General features: G+C 42.7%; 1 protein-coding gene across 1 annotated transcript in view; it reads left to right on the top strand.

The window, feature by feature from the left end:
* Positions 1 to 16,731, top strand: part of LOC140713712 (NFX1-type zinc finger-containing protein 1-like) — a 57,686-nt gene extending 40,955 nt beyond the window's left edge. Inside the window, exons 12-16 of the mRNA XM_073024127.1 lie at positions 2,643 to 2,797; positions 5,122 to 5,267; positions 11,452 to 11,562; positions 12,240 to 12,335; positions 13,885 to 16,731. Coding sequence (XP_072880228.1) covers positions 2,643 to 2,797; positions 5,122 to 5,267; positions 11,452 to 11,562; positions 12,240 to 12,335; positions 13,885 to 16,038 — 2,662 coding nt within the window. The 3' untranslated portion in view covers positions 16,039 to 16,731. The remainder of the gene's footprint in view (positions 1 to 2,642; positions 2,798 to 5,121; positions 5,268 to 11,451; positions 11,563 to 12,239; positions 12,336 to 13,884) is intronic.
* Positions 16,732 to 23,912: the final 7,181 nt, after the last annotated feature.

Here is a 23,912-nt window from a genome sequence, read left to right as displayed (position 1 = left end):
GTCAAATGCCTTTTCAGCATCGAGAGAGAGAACACATTGGGGAGACTTAGAAAAGGATGAATATATAACATTTAACAGTCTCTGAACATTTCAGAAGGAATAGCGGCCCTTTACAAAACCTGTTTGGCCTTGAGAAATGATTTTAGCTAGAATATTCTCCAGCCAATTAGCCATTTTCATTATTTTTGAAAGAATTTTAGCATCCACATTTAATAATGAACTAGGTCTATATGAAGCACAGTCAGTAGGGTCTTTATCTTTCTTAAGAATTAAAGAAATAGAAGCTTAATAAAATGTGGGAGGTAACTCTCCTATCAAAAAAATAATCTTTAAGCATTTCCAACATCTAAGGAGAAAGCAATTTTTCAAATTTTTTATAAAAATCCTACAGAATAATCATCCAGTCCAGGAGCTTTACCAGATTGCATTGAAAAAAATAGCTTACTGAATTTTGCTTTCAGTAATAGGAACATCAAGAGTTTGTTGATCTTCAACTGAAATTCGAGGAGAATCGATCTTTTGTAAAAAGGCATTAATTTTAGAAGAATCAACTGGAAACAGGTTTATAAAGTTCAGTGTAAAAGTCTTGAAAATTTTTATTAATGTCTTCATAATTACATGCTAAACTACTGTCTCCCTTAAGAATTTTTAAAATTTGTCTTTTAGCTCTAGCTGCTTTTAATTGAGATGCTAATAGCTTACACGAGGAAATCTGCAGATGCTGGAAATTCAAACAACAACACACACAAAATGCTGGTGGAACACAGCAGGCCAGGCAGCATCTATAGGGAGAAGCGCTGTCGACGTTTCAGGCTGAAACACTTCGTCAGGACTAACCAAAAGGAAAGATAATAAGAGATTTCAAATCTCTTATTTGAGAAGGGTCTCGGCCCAAAACGTCAACAGCGCTTCTCCCTATAGATGCTGCCTGGCCTGCTGTGTTCCACCAGCATTTTGTGTGTGTTGTTGCTAATAGCTTGTAATTTTTATCTCCAAACACATAAAATTGACTTTTCAATTTAAGCAAATTTCTTTCAATAGGATAAGTTAATAATAAATTATATTGTGATTGGAGTTCAACTCTTTGTTTGAATAAATCAATGTTAGGAGAGATTGCATAAATATTATTCAAGTCTTTAATTTGTTTTGAAAGCTTATCTTACTCTGTTTTTGTCTGTTTCTTAAGCTGAGCTAAATAGGAGATTATTTGACCATGCAAGTATGCTTTAAGTGTATCCCATATAATCAATTTTGAGACATCTCCCGTATTATTAAAAAGAAAAAACTCTCTGCCTTTTCTGGCTCCTGTTGTAACTTATACTTCACATCCTGGCTATTATTCGGAGACCTGTATGTAACTCCCATCAGGGTATTTTTATTCTTGCAGTTTCTTCACTCTACCACAAGGATTCTACGTCTTCTGATCCTATGTCACTTCTTTCTTAGGATTTAATTTTTACCATCATAGCCACCCTAGCCCTCTGTCCACCTGCTTGTCCTTTTGATACAATATATATCCTTGGATGTTAAGCTCCCTGCTGTGATCTTCTTTCAACCAATTCTTTCAATGCCAAATTCTAACTCTGCTACAAAATCATCTAACTTACTTAATATATTGCATTCATTCATATATAGTAGTACATTCAGTCCTGTATCCATCCCCAATATAGTTGTCAGTGTCCCACCAATTCAAAACCAGTTCTCCCATACGAATCTTTGAGCCACACGTTTAACACTCTGATCTTAGTAATCCTGTGCCAGTTTGCATGCGGCTCAGGTAACAATCCAGAGATGATTAACTTTTGGGGTCTGCATTCTAATTTAGTTCCTAGCTGCTCAAATTCCCTCAGCAGAAACTCTCCCCTCATTTTGTTTATGTTGTTGATATCCAGATGGACCACAACAACTTGATCTTTTCCTTCCCACTCCAAATTCCTCTGTAGATCAGTGAGATATCTCAAACCTGTTTTGATGCTCACAAAGCTATAAGGGCTTACACTGAAATGTTAAGTTTTTTTTATTCACTCATGGAATGCAAATGCAGTTTGTAAAGTCAGCGTTTATTAAGAATCCCTGAGAAGGTGTTTGTGATGGTACCAATGGCTACCCATTAGGCCTGAAATTATGTATTAGTCAGACTGCAGAACAACAAATTTCTTTCAAAAAAAAGGACACTGGACCAGTGAAAACTATAGTGTCAATTTTTCTTCTAAGTCCTGTGCCGAATTCTGATTGCAGTTGTACACATAATAGTAATTTTAATTCCAGTTATTTGGAGGATAAAAATGACACTTAAATACCTCAGTGATATACCCCACTTAACTGAACTCCTTATCAAAGATGTTACACAAATGACTAATTAAATCTGACAGTGTGATACAGTTTAGAAAGATGGTATTCTTATATGCTACCATGTCAAGTCAGTGACAGTTAGAAATCTGGAAATTTTATTCCTCAACCTCCCCCCACCCCCATCTCCAGATATTAGTTCTGAATGCTGCTTAAATCAAAAAGATCTACATTAGCAGCTTAAGTCAAATGCTGAGAGATGCCACAGATTCTAAATTTGTGTGAACAATCTGGGCAATGCCTGCCAGTTCTGTCTATCTGGATGTTAGCTTAATGAGGTGATCTTGCTGTAGATGGTGGTTGTCGATGTACCAAGCTGAAACGAAACGTGAAATATTGAATTACGAATGGAGCTACCGAAGAATCGTCGACCGCTTGGCTGAGCTGCGAAATCAAGAAGAGATAACACTCCTCAGAATGTCAAAAGTAGTCGGAATGACCACAACAGGTACTTAAAGCTGGCTGGAAGCTGTTTTTCTTTTTATTTCAAATATGGCAATTGAAATTTGCAAAATGTATTTCAGAAAAATTATTTCCATCAGTTTTAGATTTTTTGTACAAGATTGTTTTTCTCCTCTCACCCCCACCCACCTTTTCAAGAGATGTCACTGGCAGTCACACCTTTTAATATCTTTCACTTACCGTTATTGAGTTGGTGCTAAGCAGTGGTAACTCTCATAGATTTAAAGAGTACTTTTGGAGTAGTTTATGCAAGTAATTACAATGACTTGTAGATGGTGCACACAGCAGCCGTGATATGCTGTTAGCAGAGTGCTATAGTTGATCAGGATGCAAGTCCAATCATGAAAGATACTTTGGCTTGGACTTGGTAGCTCTTGAGCTTCTTGGGTGCTTTTGGAATTGCATTCGACCAAACAAGTGGAGAGAATTCTGCCAGACTTTCAACCCATGGCTTTTCCATATGGATGGAGAAAAAAAGCCTTGGGATCTCAGGAAGCGATAAGCTTGACCAGCTCCAACCAGGCCAGGTAGCTGTAGTACATACTTGTCTAGCCCTTATTCTGGTAGGATAACAACTCTAAATGTAATGAGGAGATGGTTTTTGCTTTATATTGAGATGATCATTAGCTGGCACTGTGTGGTGGAAATATGTCTGGTGGTTTATCTCTGGTGGACATTTACTCCTTTATCTGAAGAACTGCAAATAGAAATGAGCACAACTATGAAAGACTGCAAAGTCGTCACTTCTTACCAGTTTAGTCAATGACCAAAGGGTTTTGAGGGAGCAGTTAAAAATGATTGGATCCATGATACAGTTAAAATATCTAAACAAGTCACTTACTGAAGCAATCATTTTGATCATTATACTTTATTGTAACTCTGTAGGTAATTTGCTCTTACACCTATCCTCTTGAGAGTGACCTGAACCCATCGAATGGGGTAAAATCTAGATGACGCTCACAAAGTAGAACATCCTAGAACTTGTTTAAAGGTGTTATAAAACTAAACAAACACCACAAATAATGTGATACAAAATATCGTATGATATTACCAAAGATAGGAGGTAAAATATCAGAGTATCGCACAATAATGTGACCACTCTATTCTAAATATATCGTGTGCTTTTGCAGACACCTTTCTGTAGCTCAACCAGTGATCAATTTTGACAGTTGTTATGTTGAAAGTTTTCATTTAAGGATCTTTGACTCTGTATGATTTTGGACAGAACTGCCCTGCCGATGATCTTTGTGATGCTTTATCTTCTGATAATTGAAAATTATATCAGTGATAATTTGACATAATTACTGTGTATTCCTCTTCAGGTTCATATTACTTCCTGTTCTGAAAGAACAGTCTCATACCAGATATGTTTGATGCCTACCGAAGTATACTAAAAATGCTTTGGGGAAGTTTGAGTTTAATAACATTTTTTTAAATTGCAGTAATGTTATTCATAATATTTAATACAACTGGGAGGACTTTCTTTACATGCATCAGTTCCATTGCTTCCCTTACAATGAATCAGCATCATTTATGTTTTATTCCTTGAACAGTACACCATGAAATATTTGAGAGGATGCTGCGCAAGCCTTCAGTTCCAGTGGAAGCGGAACCCTGGGCTGGTCTAGCCCCACAAAGGCTTTGCAGTGGCGACACTGAGCTTCGTGTCCTTTGGACATTTGGAGTATGCTTATTGGCAGCACTCAGTCTACAATGATGGTCTAGGAACTCCTTAGTTTCATTAGGCAGAATTCACCCAGACTGTTAAGGGTTAAGTTCGCCATGTATGTTACGTTGTACGTTTTTACATTTTGGGGGTGGGGTTTTTTCTGGTCTCTGTATACAACGTCGCCATTTGTTTGCAGCGTAAATAAAGTGCACATTAGAAGTAATTCCACCTGTGTCAGTTTTTGTCACCACTCCTACAATGGTGACTTTTTAAACATTAATTCAGAACAGATACAGCCAAGCTGGACCCATCTTAAATTTATGTGCTGACTAGTAATTTCTAGTTAAATTATCAAAGCAGGGAGCCAGAAATATGGGCTGTGTTTGAATAAAATAAGGTGCAGTAGTTCTGTAGTTTAGCTTTTTTAGCATTCAGCGTCCAATTGGGTCTCCCAGGGTATCTTGGGACATAAATTTTGGAAAGTTTTAGCCAGTTCAGTTCACCATGAGTTTTGCATTCATGCCGGAGATGTTTGATTACATCCACATGTTTGTTAAAAACTGAAATCCACCACTCCCATTGCAGCTTCCTAATACGTGACTGGCCAAAGATTAAAGAGGTGTTTACATCTATTTTTGAAGGTGCTGCAAAATACAGAAACCTGGTGCAAGATATCAGACCAAGGATTGTTATTGTAGAGGAAGCAGCTGAAGTCCTTGAAGCTCACATCATCACCACTCTTACCTCTGACTGCCAGCACCTCATTTTAATTGGTGATCATCAGCAGGTAGGAATTACTGCAATCAAATTTCTCTAAATGATTTAGTATGATATAAATAGAGGAACAATGAGTGAACAGACTCTATTACATCTTTATTAATGTTAGTTTAGATACCTTGATTAAACTCTTTAAAATTAAAATGTTTACAAACCACAAAACCACTAAGGCTCAACATTCCATCCTTTTAAGATAACAAGCAGAAATTGTATTTTAAGGGTGTGTGTTTTTCCCTCTTCAGACCATAAGAAATAGAAGCAGAATTAGGCCATTTGGCCCATTGAGTCTGCTCTGCCATTTCATCATGGCTGATCCAATTCTCCTCTCAGCCCCAATCTCCTACCTTCTCCCCATATCCCTTCATGCTCTGACCAATCAAGAATCTATCAACCTTTTCCTTGAATATACATAAAGATTTGGCCCCCACAGCTGCCTGTGGCAAAGAATTCCATTGTTTCTCCACTCTCTAGCTAAAGAAATTCTTCTTTCTCTCCATTCTAGAAGAGTGCCCCTGTGTTCTGAGACTGTGTCCTCTCACCTTAGCCTCTCCCATCAAAGGAAACATCAACTCCACATCCACTCTATCAAGGCTTTTCACCATTTGATAGGCTTCAATGAGGTCACCCATCATTCTTCTGAATTCCCGTGAGTACAGGCTCTGATCCTTCAAACGCTCTTCATGTGACAATCTATTCAATCCTGGAATCATTTTTGTGAGCCTCCTTTGAACCCTCTCCAGTTTCAGCACAACTTTTCTGAGATAAGGAGCCCAAATCTACTCATAATACTTAAAGGGAGGCTGCACCAGTGCTTTATAAAGTTTCAACATTACATCCTTGCTTTTATATTCTAGTTCTCTTGAAATGAATGCTAACATTGCATTTGCCTTCCTCACCACAGACAACCTGCAAATTAACTTTTAGGAATCCTGCACAAGGACTCCTAAGTCCCTTTACACCTCAGTTTTTTTGTATTTTCTCTACATTTAGAAAATAGTCAACTCTCTCTTCTGCCAAAGTGCATGGCCATACACTTCCTGACACTATTCCATCTGTCATTTCTTTGCTCACTCTCCTAATCTGTCTAAATTCTTCTGTAGCCTCTCTACATCATCAAAACTGACTGCCCCTCCACCTATCTTCATATTGTCTGCAAACTTTGCAACAAAGCCATCATCCAACTCATTGATCTATAACGTAAAAATAATTTGTCCCATCACAGACCCCTGTTGAACACTACTAGTCACCAGCAGCCAGTTAGAAAAGACTTCCTTTATTACCACTTTTTGCTTCCAGCCAATCAGCCACTGCTTTATCCATGCCAGAATTGTTCCTATCATACCATAGTCTTGTAGCTTGTTGTATGGCACTTAATCCAAGGCCTCATGTATGGCATTTTATCAAAGGCCTTCTGAAAATCCAAGTACACATCAACTGATTCTCCCTTATCTATCCTGCTTGTTACTTCTTCAATGAATTCCAACAGATTTGTCAGGCAAGATTTTCCCTTGAGATAACCATGCTGACTACTGCTTATTTTATCATGTATTTCCAAGTACTCTAAGACCTCATCCTTAATAATCGACTCCCAACATCTTCACAACCACTGAGGTCCAACTAACTGGCTTATAGTTTCCTTTCTTCTGCCTCTCTCCCTCTTGAAGAGTGGAGTGTCATTTGCAGTTTCAGAATCTAGTGATTCTTGAAAGATCATTACTAATGCCTTATGCCTTCACAATCTCTTCATCCTCCTGTTCAGAACTCTGGGGTGCACACCATCTGGTCCAGGTAACTTACCTACTTTCAGACTTTTCAGTTACCCAAGAACCTTCTCTCTAATTATGGTAACTTCACACACTTCTTGACCCTTGACACCTGGAACTTCCACCATACTACCAGTGTCTTCCACAGTGAAGAGTGATGTAAAATACTTATTCACTTAATCTCCTATTTCATTGCCCCCCCCCCTTTACTACCTCTCCAGCATTGTTTTCCAGTGGTCCAATATTCACGCTTGCCTCCTTTTTACATGTTATGTATCTGAAGAAACTTTTGGTATCCTCTTCAATATTACTGGCTAGCTTACTTCCATATTCCATTTTTACCTTCTTAATTACTTTTCTTGTTTCTCTTCTGTTGATTTTAAAAGCTTTCCAATACTCTTAACATCCCATTAATTTTTGCTCTATTTGCTTTCTCTTTGTGTTTTATCTTGGCTTTGACTTCTGTCCTTCATCATAGTTGTGTCATCTTTCCTTTAGAATACTTCTTCCTCTTTGGGATGTATATATCCTGTGCCTTCCTCGTTAATTTCAGAAACTCCAGCCATTGCTGCCTGCCATCATCCCTCCTAGTGTTCTTTTCCAATCAATTCTGGCCAACTCCTCTCTCATGCCTCAGTAATTCCCTTTACTCCACTGTATAGTGATATATCTGACTTTAGCTTCTCCTCCTCAAATTCCAGAGGTGAATTCGATCATATTATAATCACTTTCCCCAAGGGTTCTTTTACACTTCAAGTATCTAACCAATTCTCATTCATTGCACAACACCCAACAGCTGATCCTCGAGTGGGCTCAATCTCAAGCCACTCTAAAAAGCTATCTCATAGACACACTAGAAATTTCCCCTCCTGTAATCCAGCACCAACCTGATTTTCCCAATCTACCTGCATGTTGAAATCCTCCATGACTATTATAACCTGCCCTTTTGGCATGCATTCTCTATGTCCCATTGTAATTTGTAGACCAGATCCGTACTATTTGGGGGCCTGTATACAACTCCCATTAGGGTATTTTTACCCTTGCAGTTCCTTAGCTTTATCAACAGTGATTCAACACCTTCCAATCCTATGCCACCTCATTCTTTTTTTTGTAATTTATTTTTTTATTGAAGTTCATCATCAAACATCTCCATAAGATGTATTTCTGATACTGAATGTCACCTGATTCTAATGATTTGATTTCATTTTTTACCAAGAGCAACTAGCCCCCTCTGTCTCCCTGCCTATACTTTCAACACAATGTGTATCGGTGGACATTAAGCTCCCAGCTATAATCTTTCAGCCATGATTAGGTGATGCCAACAACATCATACCTGCCAATCTGCAACTGTACTGTAAGTTCACCTGTGTTCTGCACTCAATCAGATAAACGGCTTCAGTCCTTATTCACCCTTTTTGATTTTTGTCTGCCTTTTGCATTGCAACTCATCCTATTGACTGCAATTTTGCCCTATCGCCAGCCTCTCCTCACTACACACTACCTCTGTTTGTAAACCAGCGACCTCATTTTCAGCACTGTTACCCATCTTTCCTACGATACTCCTTGCATTGAAATACAGACAGCTCAGGACACTGTCGCACTATGCTGAACCTTTCTGATTGCTTACTTTGTCTGAAGTCTTACCAACATCTGCCTTCACAAGCTCTCCACTAACTGTTCTGGCACTCTGGTTCCCATCCCCCTGCAACTCTACCTTAAACCCCACCATGCAGCATTAACAACCTTTCCCACTAGGATATTAGTCCACCTTCTGTTTGAGTGCAAACTGTCCCTTCTGTACAGGTCCCTGGAAGTGAGCCCGATGATCCAGAAATCTTATCCCTTCCCTCCTACACCAGCTCCTTAGCCATATATTAAAATCTGCATAATCTTCCCAGTTCTGGCCTCACTAGCACGTGGTACAGGGAGTAATCCTGAGATAACAACACTGGAGGTCCTGCCCTTTAACTTAGCACCTAACTCCCTGAACTCCCTATGCATAACCTTGTGACTCATCCTACCGATGTCGTTGGTACCTGCATGAACCAAGACTTCTGGCTGTCCATCCTCCCACTTTAAGAATGCTAAGGACTGATCTGAAATATCTGGGCCCCTGGCATCCGTGAGGCAACATACCATCCAGGAAGCTCATTTTCTCCCACAGAACCTCCTGTCTGTTCCCCTAACTAATGAATCCCCGATCATCACAGCATGCCTCTTTTCCCCACTTACTTTCTGAGTCTGAGAGGCAGACTGGACCACTGTGACTTGCCTCTGTTAGGTCACACCCCTGACAACATCCAAAGTGTTGTTGAGGAGGATGACCACAGGGGTACTCTTTGCTGGCTCCTTAACCCCCCTTTCCCTTCCTGACTGTCACCCAGTTTTCCGTGTCCTGCACCTTGGGAGTAACTACCTCTCTCTATGTCCTATCTGTCACTCCCTCAGCCTCGCGAATGATCCAGAGTTCATCCAGTTCCAGCTGCAACTCATAATGCCGTTTGTTTGAAGCTGCAGCTGGATGCACTTCTTACAGTTGCAGTCATCAGGGACACTGGAGGTCTCCCTGCCTTCCCACATTCTGCAAGAGGAGCATTTCGCTATCTTGCCTCTTTCCTTTGCTTTCTCTGAGTGAAGCAGCTGAAGCCTCGAAGAGCTAAAGCCTTAAGGTCTCCTCTGTGATTGTGTCCATTCAAACTACAGCTGCTTGCCCCTCCTTTAATTTGCTCTTCCTAATCAATCCTTAACGCCGAGTGGCCGCTGGTCAAAGCTGCCGTGACCTGTTCCTGCCTTTGATCCTCGGACAGCGGACCTGATTGAAGACCCCTCCTCTCCACACATCCGATGTCCAGATTGGCCACTGGTCAAAATTCTTCTCCAAGGCGATCTACAAAGGTCAAATAGGCAGCTAGGATTATTTTCTTTGCCTCAAAAAGTCCTGAGGACTTTCTTTTTGGTGTGTTCATTGTTAAGTCATACAGTCATGAGTGTCTGCACTACCCCGGACACCTGAGTACCTTATTAGGCTTAGTAGAGATCTGGTGGTTGAATGCTGGAGCTCTGTAAACTAAGAACATGACAATTGTATTTGACTACTTAGTATTCTGATGCACCATCAATAACTCACTCTGAGACGTAAAAGCAAGGTATCGGCTTTTTTTGACTGGAAGAAGGAACAAGCAGTGAGTGACCACCATACCACATCCTGGAGACTGAGAGGCTGGGCTCAGACCTCCATCACCTTTATACAGGGGTCTGTGGGAGGAGCCACAGGAGCAGTCATCAGGGGCGTGTCCAGACAGGTATATGTAGTTCACCACATATTCCATGGTCCCAAAACTATCTCTCTAGCTACATTTATCCTGGTTTGATGAGGAATATACTAAAGAGCAAGTTAGTAGCAGCCTCAGGCACACCTGGTGAATCTATGCAGGGCTACATTGATATTGGTCATCAGCAGCCACATGCTGAGAGTAGACCTCAAGATTACCATAAAGAGTTAAAGCTCTGCAGTCTTGCAGTAGTCAGTTCTGTATGATTGTGGGCAACCAAGCAGCTAACCTGGCATTCTTGCAGTTGAGTTGGAAAGCCGTGGGTTCAAATCTGACTTCGGACATCTGAGCGTAAGAAATCTAGACAGATCCTTAAACAAGTCATTTGAAATGTAGTCAGTGTTGTAATGGAGGAATTTGTGACAGGTTAAATAAAATAAGCTCCCACAAACAGTAACATGGCAGTGAGCAAGTAACCTATTTTGAAGATTATGGTTGAGGAATTAATATTAAGACAGGAATCAGCATTATTTATTCAAGAGAGTTTTTTGATTGAGAATCATTGGAGAGAGAGAGAGAGCATAGAAACAGTTGTTGAGTCCATACTGATTATCTACATTCATTTACACACTAAATTTACGCAAACCCATTTTATTCTTCCCAAATTTATACTGGCCCACACACCAGGGGCAATCTTCAGTGACTAAATTAACCAGCTGGCTTGCATTCTTGTGAGGTGTGGGGAAACAGGAGCAGCCTATGGAAAGCCACATTGTCAATGTGAGAACGTGCAAACAACATGGACAGCACACGAGGTCAGGATTGAACTTGGCTTGCTGGAGTTGTGAAGCACTGACTCCAATAGCTACACCATTGTGCCAACCATTTATTGTCTCATTGGGAAGAAGTACTTTTGACAATGTGTCAGTCAGTTTGGAATGGAATTGAAAATTAGCCCCCAGCGACTTCCTGGAGCGAAATCAGGACTTACTGACTCAGTGCTACCAACTGCTGGCACTTAAACTCCTGGTGTTCCCTTTCCTTCCCATTCTTGCCACATCCTCATTCCCAAAGCATCATTCATTTCTGCCCTGCCCTGAGAATTAAAACCATACTATATATCTGTGTGACTCACTGCTTTGTCATCTTGTGATTTTAGCTTCGCCCAAGTGCAACAGTGTATGAACTAGCAAGACGTTTCAACTTGGAAGTCTCCTTGTTTGAGCGGCTAATAATGATGGATGTGCCTTTTGTTCGACTCGATTACCAAGTGAGTTTCTCAGTCTACTGACTGGCAATTAAGAAAGCATGTTACAATTCAACTTGTGCTTAGCATTTGTTTCCTTCAGTATTAAACTGTTCTTTGATACATCTTTCTTCCTTGCTCTTCCTTGTCTTTCTATGCTCCGTAGCATGTTTTCTACTTGGGGGACATGAGAGGAGTGAAGGTCATTTGTGGGAAATGGAGAAAACAAATGGGATACAAGTCAGAAGATCTGATAGAGCATCATATGCCAAAGTCAAGTCAAGATTGGCAGCCTGAGCTTAAGCAGGATGTTGAACTCTTATTCAAGATAAAGGATACTATTGGTTTATAATTAAAACAGGAAATGGAGGTCAGGGAATATCTGTGCAGAGATTTCATATTTTATGTCAATGGTGTTTTGTCAGAACTAGAGAAGAAAGAAAATTCTTTGTAAGTTGCAGATGGAGTGGGAGAGATGAATACAGTTGAGGAAATATTCCTGATAGGAGAAGGCTAAGGTTGGTGTGATAAGATGGAGCTCACAAAGTTGCCTAATACTCACTTATTGATCGTGTTCATTTCTTTAAATGCTAAAAGATTTGTTTATAAGTTGCCTTTAATCCTTTCTAGATGTGTGCGTGCCAGTATGTTTAAAAACGCCTGCTAAAGATTCAGTGTTGTTGATTTGCCTCCCTTTTTAGCATCGAATGCGCCCTGAAATTGCAAAACTGATAACACCACACATCTATGAGAAGTTGGAAAACACAGAATCTGTGAAACTATATGAAAACATCAAGGTATCTTTTTTATTCTAAAACACTGAAGTAGTTATGACTGAGCTTTCTACGGCCACTGTGCACTGTTAAAGTCTTGAGCACTTTTTTTTTTAAATGGTTCCTGCTTTTGTGCCGTATTAAAAGTCCTGATTAAATAGGTTGCACTCTGATTCTGAGAGGTTGGATCCTCAGCTAAGACTGTAGAGCAGCATCAGAAAGGGTTGTATGTTCTCAGATGACATTTTTTGGATGCGACATTAAAATCTCATTGTGGTAGGTGTAATACTAGCGTTCTCTCCCATTTATATTTTTTTTAATTTAGAGATACAGCCCAGAACTGGCTCTTCCAACCCAACAAACTGCAGCACTCAGCAACCCACCTATTTAATGTTAGCCCAATCGCAGGACAATTTACACTGACCAATCAACTTAATAACTGCTCTTTGGATTGTGGGAGGAAAACAGTCACAGGGGGAGCGTGCAAACTCCTTACAGATGGCAGGACTCTTCAAGCTGAAATAACTTTGTGCTAACCCCCTGCATTGCCTTGGAATTAGGTTTTTTTCCTTGAGAAATAAGTGAAAATTGGCAATGCCTATTTGTTAATAAATAGGTACAGAATTAGTAATATGATTTTCCAGCACTGATTTTAATTCTGTAAATAATGAACTTGATAACTGAGGGAAGCAAACCTCCACTTGGAATGGTATCATTAAACTGAACAGAAATTCAAAGGGGTACTGAGGTGACTTGCATCAGGACCTAAGGCATACTGTTTCATAATATTGTGTTCGAGGCCAACATTGAAGTTTTCAGCAAATTTAGATCATTTGGCTTATTTTAGCCACATCTTTTGAAAAGAGCAATCCCCAAGTTCTCACTACTTTGCAATTTTGCCAGAACCCTGAGTGTTTTCCTTTTAAGAATGCATTCAATTCTTTAGCAAATCCTGTTATTACACCCACTTCATTTTGGTATTTCCACATTCCAAGTCATAACATCAGTCAGCATAAAAATATAAAGAAACTTTACCTTGTTTTTATTTCAAAATATATTAAATTCACGTCTTCTGGCTCCCACTTCCAGTGAAAACAGTTTCTATATGCCTGCTGTATCAGAACTGGTCAAATTTTGACCAGTTTGAATTTGAATTAAAATTTCCTTCATCTTATTTCAAGGAACAATCTCTGCTTTATCAATATCCCTTCCTGTAAAGTCACAGACCATTTTGACCTGGACTTACTGTACATTATTGTTCCTTCACTGTGGGCCAAAATCCAGAACCTCCCTGACTAACAGCACCTTTGGATTATCTTCACTGCATGGGCTGCAACTGTTCAAGATGGAACATCTCTCCACTGGGGCTATACTTTAATTTTGTCATTGAGCACCTGACACCCCTGACCCCTGGTACCATTTTAGTGAATCCTTTTGCAAATTCTCCAAGGTCACCTTGCCATAATGGCTTCCAGCTGTGATTGTAGACTGATAAATCTATTCACCTAACTAAAAAAAAATGGTAATGACTTATTAACATAAAGATTCCTTCTATGTTTTGTTTTAAAATTAGGGAATTTCCACAAACCTCTACTTCATTGACCATCAAGAGCCAGAGGATCAGTTCAAGGAAGGGAAAAGCTATCAAAATCCACATGAAGCACACTTTGTCACGGCCCTTTGCAAGTACCTCATCCAGCAGGAATATAAGCCATCGCAGATAACCATTCTAACCACTTACTCGGGACAGTTGTTCTGCTTGAAGAACATAATGCCCAAGGTGATATTTGATGGCGTACATGTTTGCGTGGTGGACAAGTATCAAGGGGAAGAGAACGACATTGTGATTCTGTCGCTTGTTCGAAGCAACAAGCAGGGCGTGGTGGGGTTCCTGCGAATACAAAACCGTGTCTGTGTTGCTCTTTCTCGGGCGAAAAAGGCCTTCTACTGCATAGGCAACATGAGTCTGCTGGCGAAGCAGGTCCCTCTGTGGGCAGCCATTGTTGGGTCGCTGCGTGAAACTGGTAACATCGGTCCCTCCCTGCGGCTTGCCTGCCAGAACCACCCACAGACGGACACGCTGGTGTTGTCTGCGGGGGACTTTGCCAAGGTCCCTGAGGGCGGGTGCCTGATGCCCTGTAATTTCCCCCTCCAGTGCAGACACGCGTGCACTTTGCACTGCCACCCTTATGACCCCCAGCACAAGGAGTACCGGTGCCCCTTGCCGTGCCCGAAGGCCTGCACGGTAGGCCACCCTTGTCCCAAGCCTTGCTGGCAGCCCTGCGGTGATTGCAAGGTGAAGGTAAGCAAAGTCATCCCGGCATGCGGTCACGAGCAGCAGGTCGCTTGCTCCATGCCCCCAGAGCGGTTCAGCTGCCAGGGGACGTGCAGAAAGACCCTGGACTGTGGCCATAGGTGCCTCCGCCCCTGCGGGGAGGAATGCACGCGGAAATGCCCCAGCAGGATCCAGCTCACGCAGCTCTGCGGTCACCAGCAGTGGGCGCAGTGCTACCAGCGCCAGGAGGCCGAGACCTGGCCCTGCCAGGCGACCTGCGGGGCCCCGCTAGCCTGCGGCCACCCCTGCACCGGCAGCTGTTTGGCGTGTGGCAGCGGGAGGCTGCACGCCCCCTGCAAGGCTCCGTGTGCGCGGGTGCTGCCCTGCTCGCACCCATGCACGTTCAGCTGCTGCGGCCCGCTGTGCCCGCCCTGCCCCCGGCCCTGCAGAAACCGCTGCCCGCACGGCAAGTGCCCCAGGGCCTGCGGCGAGCCCTGCCTTCCCTGCCGGGAGCCCTGCAGCTGGAGCTGCCCGCACGCCCGGTGCACCCGGCTGTGCCACGAGCCCTGCGATCGGCTGCCCTGCGACCAGCCCTGCTCCCAGGTGCTGGACTGCAGCCACCCATGCATCGGCCTGTGCGGGGAGCCCTGCCCCGACAAGTGCCGGACCTGCCACGAGGAGGAGGTGACTGAGATATTCTTCGGTGGAGAAGACCAGCCGGATACCAGATTCCTGCAGCTGCAGGAGTGCCGGCACATTTTCGCGGTGAAGGAGTTTGACAAGTGGATGCAACAGGCGGACGGTAACAGTTCCCCTGAGCCGAAGCTGCCGCTCTGCCCTAAGTGCTCGACCCCGATCCGGAACAGCCTACGCTATGGGGCCGTCATTAAGAGTGGTCTCGCTGAGATCGAGAGGATCAAAGTCAAGGCCTTCGGAGATGAAGAAGAACTCAGAAATCACAAGACGCGCCTTTTACAGTTTTTGGAAGAAAACAAAGAATTAACTAAGTATTTTCTCATGGAAGCCTTTGATTTACAGATGCAACTGGAAGAATCCAGTACAAGTCTGCACAAGTTGGCCACTCTCGGTCACAAGATTACCCTCTTATCCAAAATTGTCGACTTGAAGTCCAGCGAAAATAAACTGCAGGTTTACCAGAGAGTTACGATTCAACAAGAAAGTGAACGGCTAGTAAAGTGGATTACAGAAAACAGAGGTCATTTCACCAGTCAGGAGCTATCAGACATCAAAAGAGAGATCTCTAGGCTGAAGTATCTGAATGAACTATACTTAATTCAAACTACTATGCAAGGGAAAATAGTAGAATCAGAAATAATTGAGCTGCAGCAGGTGCTAGAAGGGAAGGAAAAGTACAATGAAACATGGGTACAAGAAAACATCGATATATTGAAGAAGAAATGTCCCGTAAGAAAAATAAACTTAATTTTTTGATTAAAAATACAAAATGCTGGCTGAACTCAGCAGGCCAGACAGCATCTATGGGAGGAGGTAGTATTCATCTAGAGCCCTACTGAATCACTTGGACCAATTAAAGAGCTTATGGAGGCTGCTGTTCAGCTGCAGTTCTGGGATTTATGGTGAGGGAAGAAAGTAGCTGTTTATAAAGCCAACGAAGTATATGTAAGAATATATTTACAATTGAACAGGAACTGAACTAGATCTAAAGTGACTTCTAGTAAAGTTCATGCTGTGAACCTCAGCTGGGTCAAGAATTGGTGTTGGCGGATTTATCTTCCGGGTGTGTTTAGGGTAGTTCCATCATCTGTACATCTGCCTTTGAGAAGACGTGAGGCAACATGTGGAGGGAGGGAACAGAAGGATCAGTTGGGGTTAAGCTGGTGTTTTGGCTTCCTGATCTCATTCACCTTTCATCAATCCCTTTGGCTTCAGGAAAGGGATTTAAAAATGCTTTTCAATTTACAGTAAGAAAATCTGTGTTTTCTGTGTGCAAATGTAAGAAGACTTAGTACAATATTTAATTGTATTGTTCCAGTTTTGTTTCCCATTGCTATTGTTTGAAAGGACCTGTGTCCTTTTCCTTAGTTTGAAGTAAAATCATAAATGTATAATTCAGATCAGGCTTGTATTGTAATAATCAAAATGTTAATAAAAAATGGAGTGAAAGCTTGCTTGCATCTGTGTTTTACTGTCAAACTGGAATGCAGAATATCCTGCTTATCTTGTTTTAGCGGAGACCATCATATCGGAAAGTTTTATTTAATCCAAAGTGACCATAATTCTGTTTGGAAGTTAAAGTAATATAAATGCACGTCCAAAATAAGTCGTGGATGTATCTAATCACAAACGAGAAAATCTGCAGATGCTGGGGGTTCAAGCAACACACATACAAAATACTGGTATGGAAAAGAGTAAATAATTGGCATGTCAGGCAGAAGGTGGGGGGAGGGGAGGATGAAATACAGGGTAGGTGATAGGTAAAGTGGGGGGGGAGTGAAGTAAAGAGCTGGGAAGTGGAAGAGATAAAAGGACTGGAGAAGGGGAGGAATCTGGTAGAAGAGGACAGAAGGCCATGGAAGAAAGGAAAGAGGGAGGTGATGGGCATAGGGCATAGGAGCAGAATTGAGCCATTCAGCCCATTGAGTCTGCGCCGCCATTCCATCATGGCTGATCTTGAATCCTACTCAACCCCATACACCTGTAAGACCATAAGACATAGGAGTAGAATTAGGCCATTCAGCCTATCCATTCTGTAAGGAGATGAAGTGAGAGAGGCAAATGGAAATAGGGAATGGTGAGGTGGGCAACTATGGAAGTTGGAGAAATCATTCATGCCTTCAGGTTGGAGGCTATCCAGATGGAATATAAGGTGTTGCTCCTCCAGCCTGAGCATGTTGCTATGACTGAGGCCACACTGCTCCTCTGCCAATAAATCAGTGAATTGAACTTTGTGTTCAAAGGTACATTTATTATCAAAACAGACAACTCCAAATTGATTATTCTCCAGATAGCCATGAAACCCAAAAAAGAACGGCACCACAAACCTCGATCCCCAAATCCGTAATCCCCACAAAAACAGAACAAAAAAGGAACAGCTTCATTGACCCCCAAATCCTCCTCCCCATACACAAAATTATGAGAAAAATACGGTGGAGAAAAACAGAATATAAATAAAGCTTTAAGACTGAAAAACTCTATAGACCAAGTCCAGATCCAAAATGCAGAAAACTTGGCCAACACTCTCTGGGCCCAGTGTCAGGCCTTTCCCTCTCAGGCAGTGAGTGATCCCAACAGCAATCAAAATGCAGTTCCCCCCCCCCCCCTCTCGAGCAGAGTGATCCCACCAGCGATCAAAAGGCAGTCTCCCCTCTGTGAAGCTGAGCAATATTTCAGTGATTTAAAAAGGCAGACAGCTGGGCTTACCTTCCACATTCACCTTGATGTTCCAGTCTCCCCGTTTAATCGGCAAACAATGGAAGCTTCAATATGGGAAATGGAGTCGAACCTCGGCTCACACACCCTCCCACTATCTCGCCACAAGGTTTCCGCATGCTGCCTCTTTCTCCTGGAATCCCCTCGGAGACTGCAGAATGCTGAAACACTCAATAATCTCCAAACAGCAAATCGCAGGCTCCAACAATTCCGGAATCATCTTCAAGATGAAAAAGAAATGTGAAAGACACAAAATTAGTGAAATACGTGATTTCATGATCGATCCAGAAGATGTTGACTGAAGGAATGTTGTATGCAGGCACCATCTTAACCAGAAGACATATTAACATAAGAAACACAAAGTACACTGCAGATGCTGTGGTCAAATCAAGACGTACAAAAAAGCTGGATGAACTCAGCAGGTCGGGCAGCATCCGTTGAAAGAAGCAGTCAACGTTTCCGGTCAAGACCCCTCGTCAGGACTAAAGGGGGGGGCAGGGGCCCTATAAAGAAGGTGGGGGGAGGGTGGAAAACCAATCAGAGGAAAGATCTAGGGGTGGGGGAGGGGAAGCAGGGAGGGAATAGGCAGGAGAGGTGAAGAAGGAATCTAAGGGAAAAGCACTATGGGTAGTAGAAGAAGGCAGAGTCATGAGAGGTGATAGGCAGCTAGAAGAGACAGAGTGAAGGGGGGAAGGGAGAGGGAGGGAATTACCGGAAGTTGGAGAACTCGAGGTTCATACCAAGGGGCTGGAGACTACCCAGACGGTATATGAGATATTGTTCCTCCAACCGAAGTTTGGCCTCATCATGGCAGTAGAGGAGGCCATGTATGGACATATCCGAATGGGAATGTGAAGGAGAGTTGAAGTGGGTGGCAACCGGGAGATCCTGTCTGTTGTGGCGGACGGAGCGTAGGTGCTCGACGAAGCGGTCCCCCAATCTGCGTCGGGTCTCGCCGATGTAGAGGAGGCCGCACCGGGAGCACCGGATGCAATAGATTACCCCAACAGACTCACAAGTGAAGTGTTGCCTCACCTGGAAAGACTGTTTGGGGCCCTGAACGGTGGTAAGAGAGGAGCTGTAGGGACAGGCGTAACATAAGATATAGGAGCAGAATTAGGCCATTTGGCCCATCCAGTCTGCTCTGCCATTTCATCATGGCTGATCCAAGTTTCCCGTCAGCCCCAGTCTTCTGCCTTCTCCCTGTATATCCTCACCCTCTGACCAATAAAGAATCTATGAATCTCTGCCCTAAATATACATAAAGACTTGGCCTCCACTGCTGCCTGTGTAAAGAGTTCCACAGATTCACCTTCTTCTGGCTTAAGATATTCCTCCTCATCTCTGTTCTAAAAAGACACCTCTTTATTCTGGGCTGTGTCCTCTGGTCTTCAATACTCCCACCATAGGAAAATCCTCTCCACATCCACTCTATCAAGGCCTTTCACCATTCAATAGGTTTCAATGAGGTCACTCCTCATTCTTCTGAATTCCAGTGAATACAGGCCTAGAGCCATCAAATGTTCTAACTTCCCACTAATTTTTGCTCTATTATATACCCTCACTTTGGCTTTTATGTTAGCTTTGACTTCTCTTGTTAGCCACAGTTGTGTCATCTTTCCTTTAGAATATTCCTCTTTGGGATATATATAGTGGCATGCAAAAGTTTGGGCACCCCTGGTCAAAATTTCTGTTACTGTGAATAGTTAAGTGTGTAGAAGATGAACTGATCTCCAAAAGTCATAAGGTTAAAGATGGAACATTCTTCTCAACATCTTAAGCAAGATTAGTGTATTATTTTTGTTTTGTACAATTTTTAGAGTGAATAAAGGAAAGGAGCCCCATGCAAAAGTTTGGGCACCCCAAGAGATTTGAGCTCTCTGATAACTTTTACCAAGGTCTCAGACCTTAATTAGCTTGTTAGGGCTATGGCTTGTTCACAGTCATCATTAGGAAAGGCCAGATGATGCAAATTTCAAAGCTTATAAATACCCTGACTCCTCAAACCTTGTCCCAACAATCAGCAGCCATGAGCTCCTCTAAGCAGCTGCCTAGCACTCTGAAAATTAAAATAAATGGTGCCCACAAAGCAGGAGAAGGCTATAAGAAGATAGCAAAGCATTTTCAGGTAGCCGTTTCCTCAGTTCATAATGTAATTAAGAAATAGCAGTTAACAGGAATGGGACAGGTCAAGTTGAGGTCTGGAAGACAAAGAAAACTTCCCGAGAGAACTGCTTGTAGGATTGCTAGAAAGGCAAATCAAAGCCTCCGTTTGACTGCAAAAGACCTTCAGGAAGATTTAGCAGACTCTGGAGTGGTGGTGCACTGTTCTACCGTGCAGTGACACCTGCACAAATATGACCTTCATGGAAGAGTTATCAGAAGAAAACCTTTCCTGCATCCTCACCACAAAATTTAGCATCAGGAGTTTGCAAAGGAACATCTAAACAAGCCTGATGCATTTTGGAAACAACACCTGTGGACTGATGAAGTTAAAATGAGCAAAGGTATGTTTGGATAAAAAGGGGGCAGAATTTCATGAAAAGAACACCTCTCCAACTGTTAAGCATGGGGATGGGTCGATCATGCTTTGGGCTTGTGTTGCAGCCAGTGGCATGGGGAACATTTCACTGGTAGAGGGAAGAATGAATTCAATTAAATACCAGCAAATTCTGGAAGCAAACATCACACTATCTATAAAAAAACTGAAGATGAAAAGAGGATGGCTTCTCCAACAGGATAATGATCCTAAACACACCTCAAAATCCACAATGGACTACCTCAAGGGGTGCAAGCTGAAGGTTTTGCCATGGCCCTCACAGTCCCCCGACCTAAACATCATCAAAAATCTGTGGATAGACCTCAAAAGAGCAGTGCATGCAAGATAGCCCAACGACCTCACAGAACTAGAAGACTTTTGCAAGGAAGAATGGCTGAAAATCCTCCAAACAAAAATTGAAGGACCCTTAGCTAGCTGCTGAAAGCGTTTACAAGTTGTGATACTTGCCAAAGGGGGTGTTACTAAGTACTGACCATGCAGGGTGCCCAAACTTTTGCTTTGGGCCCTTTTCATTTTTTTGTTATTTTGAAACTGTAAAAGATAGAAATTTAAAAAAACCTTGCTTAAAATATCAAAGAAATGTGTCATCTTTAACTTTATGCATTTGGAAATCAGGTCATCTTTTACTCACTTAGCTATTCACAGTAACAGAAATTTTGACGTGTGTGTGTGTGTGTGTGTGTGTGTGTGTGTGTGTGTGTGTGTGTGTGTGTGTGTGTGTGTGTGTGTGTGTGTGTGTGTGTGTGTGTGTGTGTGTGTGTGTGTGTGTGTGTGTGTGTGTGTGTGTGTGTGTGGTGTGTGTGTTTGTGTGTGTGTGTGTGAGACATAATGGGTGCTGGGAATCCTTAATAACGGACGCCACCTTCCTAAGGCACTGCTCCTTGAAGGTGTCTTTAATACCACAGAGGCCAGCACCCATGGTGGAGCTGACTAATTTCACAAGTTTCTGCAACCTATTTCAATCTTGTGCAGTAGCACTCCCCTCCCCATACCAGACAGTGATGCAGCCTGACAGAATGCTCACCATGGTACATTTGTAGAAGGTTTTAAGTGTTTTAGTTGACAAACCAAATCTCCTCAAACTCCCAACGAAATACAGCCACTGTTATGCTTTCTCTATAGCTGCATCAATATGTTGCTCACAGGTTAGGTCCTCAGAGATACTGACACCCAGGAACGTAAACTGCTCACTCTCTCCACTTCCGATCCCTCTATGAAGATTGGTTTGTGTTCCCTCGTCTTACCCTTCCTGGTCCACATTTAGCTCTCTGGTCTTACTGATGTTGAGTGCAGGTTGTTGCTGCGACACTGCTCACCTAACTGGTATATCTCGCTCCGGTATGCCCTCTTGTCACCACCAGAAATTCTGCCAGCAATGGTTGTATCATCAGCTAATTTACAAATGCTGTCTGAACTACACCTAGCCACACAGTCATGGGTGAAGTGAGAGCAGAGCAGTGGGCTAAACACACATCCCTGTGGTGCTCCGATGTTGACTGTCAGCAAGGTGGAGATGTTATGTCCAATCCGCATAGATTGTGGTCTTCCAGTTAGGAAGCCGAGGATCCGGTTGCAGAGGCCGGCACAGAGACCCAGGTTCTGATGCTTTTACATCAGGACTGTGGGAATGATGGCATTAAATGCTGAGCAATAGTCAATAAACAGCATCCTGACATGGGTATTTGCTTTGTCCAGGTGATCCAGTGAGATCATGTCTACTGTAGACCTATTGTGGCGATAGGCAAATTGCAGTGGATACACCTGAGACAGGTGTAGATTCTAGCCAAGACCAATCTCTCACAGTATTTCATCACCACAGACGTGAGTGCCACTGGGTGATAGTCGTTGAGTCAGCTCACTCTGCTCTTCTTGGGCACTGGTGTAATTGTTGTCCTTTTGAAGCAGGTGGGAATTTCCGATTGTAACAGCAATAGATTCAAAATGTCTTTGAATATGCCTGCCAGTCGGTTAGCACAGGTTTTCAGAATCCTACCAAGTACTCCATTTAGGGCCCTGCTATCTTGTGATGCTTCATTCTCTTGGAAGACAGCCTAATGTCGGCCTCTGAGACAGAGATCACAGGGTCATCGGATGCTGCAGGGATCCTCACAACTGTGGTTTTATATTCTCCCTTTCAAAGCTCGTCTAGCAGTGAAACATTACTGCCATTCATGATCTTGGGTTTTGCTTTGTAGCAAATAACGGCCTGCATACCGTGCCAGAGTTGACGTGCATCCGCTGTTGCCTCCAACCTCTCCTGGAATTGTTTCTTGGCTCTTGAAATGATACCTGGTTTTCTTATACACACCCGGATCCCCAAGCTTAAATGCCACAGATCTAGCCCTCAGCAGATTAAGAAACCTCCTGGTTCATCCACAACTTTTGGTTTGGGAATATACAGTAAGCTTTCATAGGCACACATACATCCACACAGGTTTTAATGAAGTCGGTGACAACTGTGACATACTCATCCAGGCTCAAAGATGACACCCTGAACACAGTCCAGTCCAGTGATTCGAAGCGGTCCTGTAAGTGCTCCTGTGCCTCCCTGGTCCACATCTTTATGGTCCTCGCTCCTGGTGCTGCAGTCTTCAGTCTCGGCCTATACTCAGGGAGTACAAGTACAGCCAGGTGATCAGACTTTCCAAAGTGTAGGCGAGGGGTAGCACAGCAGGCACTCTCAAACTTGGTGTAACAGTGGTCCAGTGCGTTATTTCCTCTGGCGCTACGGGTGATTTGTTGATAATAATTATTTAGTGACTTTATCAAGCTGGCCTGGTTAAAATCCCCCAAAATGAAGCTGAAGGCATCAGGATGTGCTGGCTCACGCCTGTTGATTACGCTGCTCAGTTAGGTTCATTTAGTATAATTGCCAAATGGACAAGAATAAAATAGGAATAAAAGCTCGAAAGAAGAGATTAATTAATTTAAAAGTCTGGGTACCCAAACACACTTAGAACATTATATTCAGTTCTGGTTGCCTCATTATGGGAAGCAGGGGTGTCAAACTCATTTTAGGTCACGGGCCGGATTGAGCAAAATGCAGCTTCATGCAGGCCGGATCAGTCGGACGCGTGCAAACGCAGCTTTCGTTGCCTCTGTTTTTTCAGCCTGCTCTCATGTGTCTCAGTCTCTGCTATAACTACAAAGTGTTTCACTTTACAAATTCTGTTTCTTATGAAGAAGACTGCCGAGCAAGACTGCTGAATAAACACTAAAAACCCTGAAAACCTGGTACCTGAATAAACTCAGCATTAGCCCTATCATACGCCATAGGCGCTTCGATTACTGGGGCCAGCTTTAATAGTAATTAGATATTATCTCGCGGGCCAAAGATAATTCCACCGTGGGCCGG

This window comes from Hemitrygon akajei, chromosome 20, assembly GCF_048418815.1.
Source record: "Hemitrygon akajei chromosome 20, sHemAka1.3, whole genome shotgun sequence".
Lineage (NCBI taxonomy): Eukaryota > Metazoa > Chordata > Chondrichthyes > Myliobatiformes > Dasyatidae > Hemitrygon > Hemitrygon akajei.
Note: the sequence above shows the minus strand (reverse complement) of the source record. Positions and strands in the feature narration are given on the sequence as shown.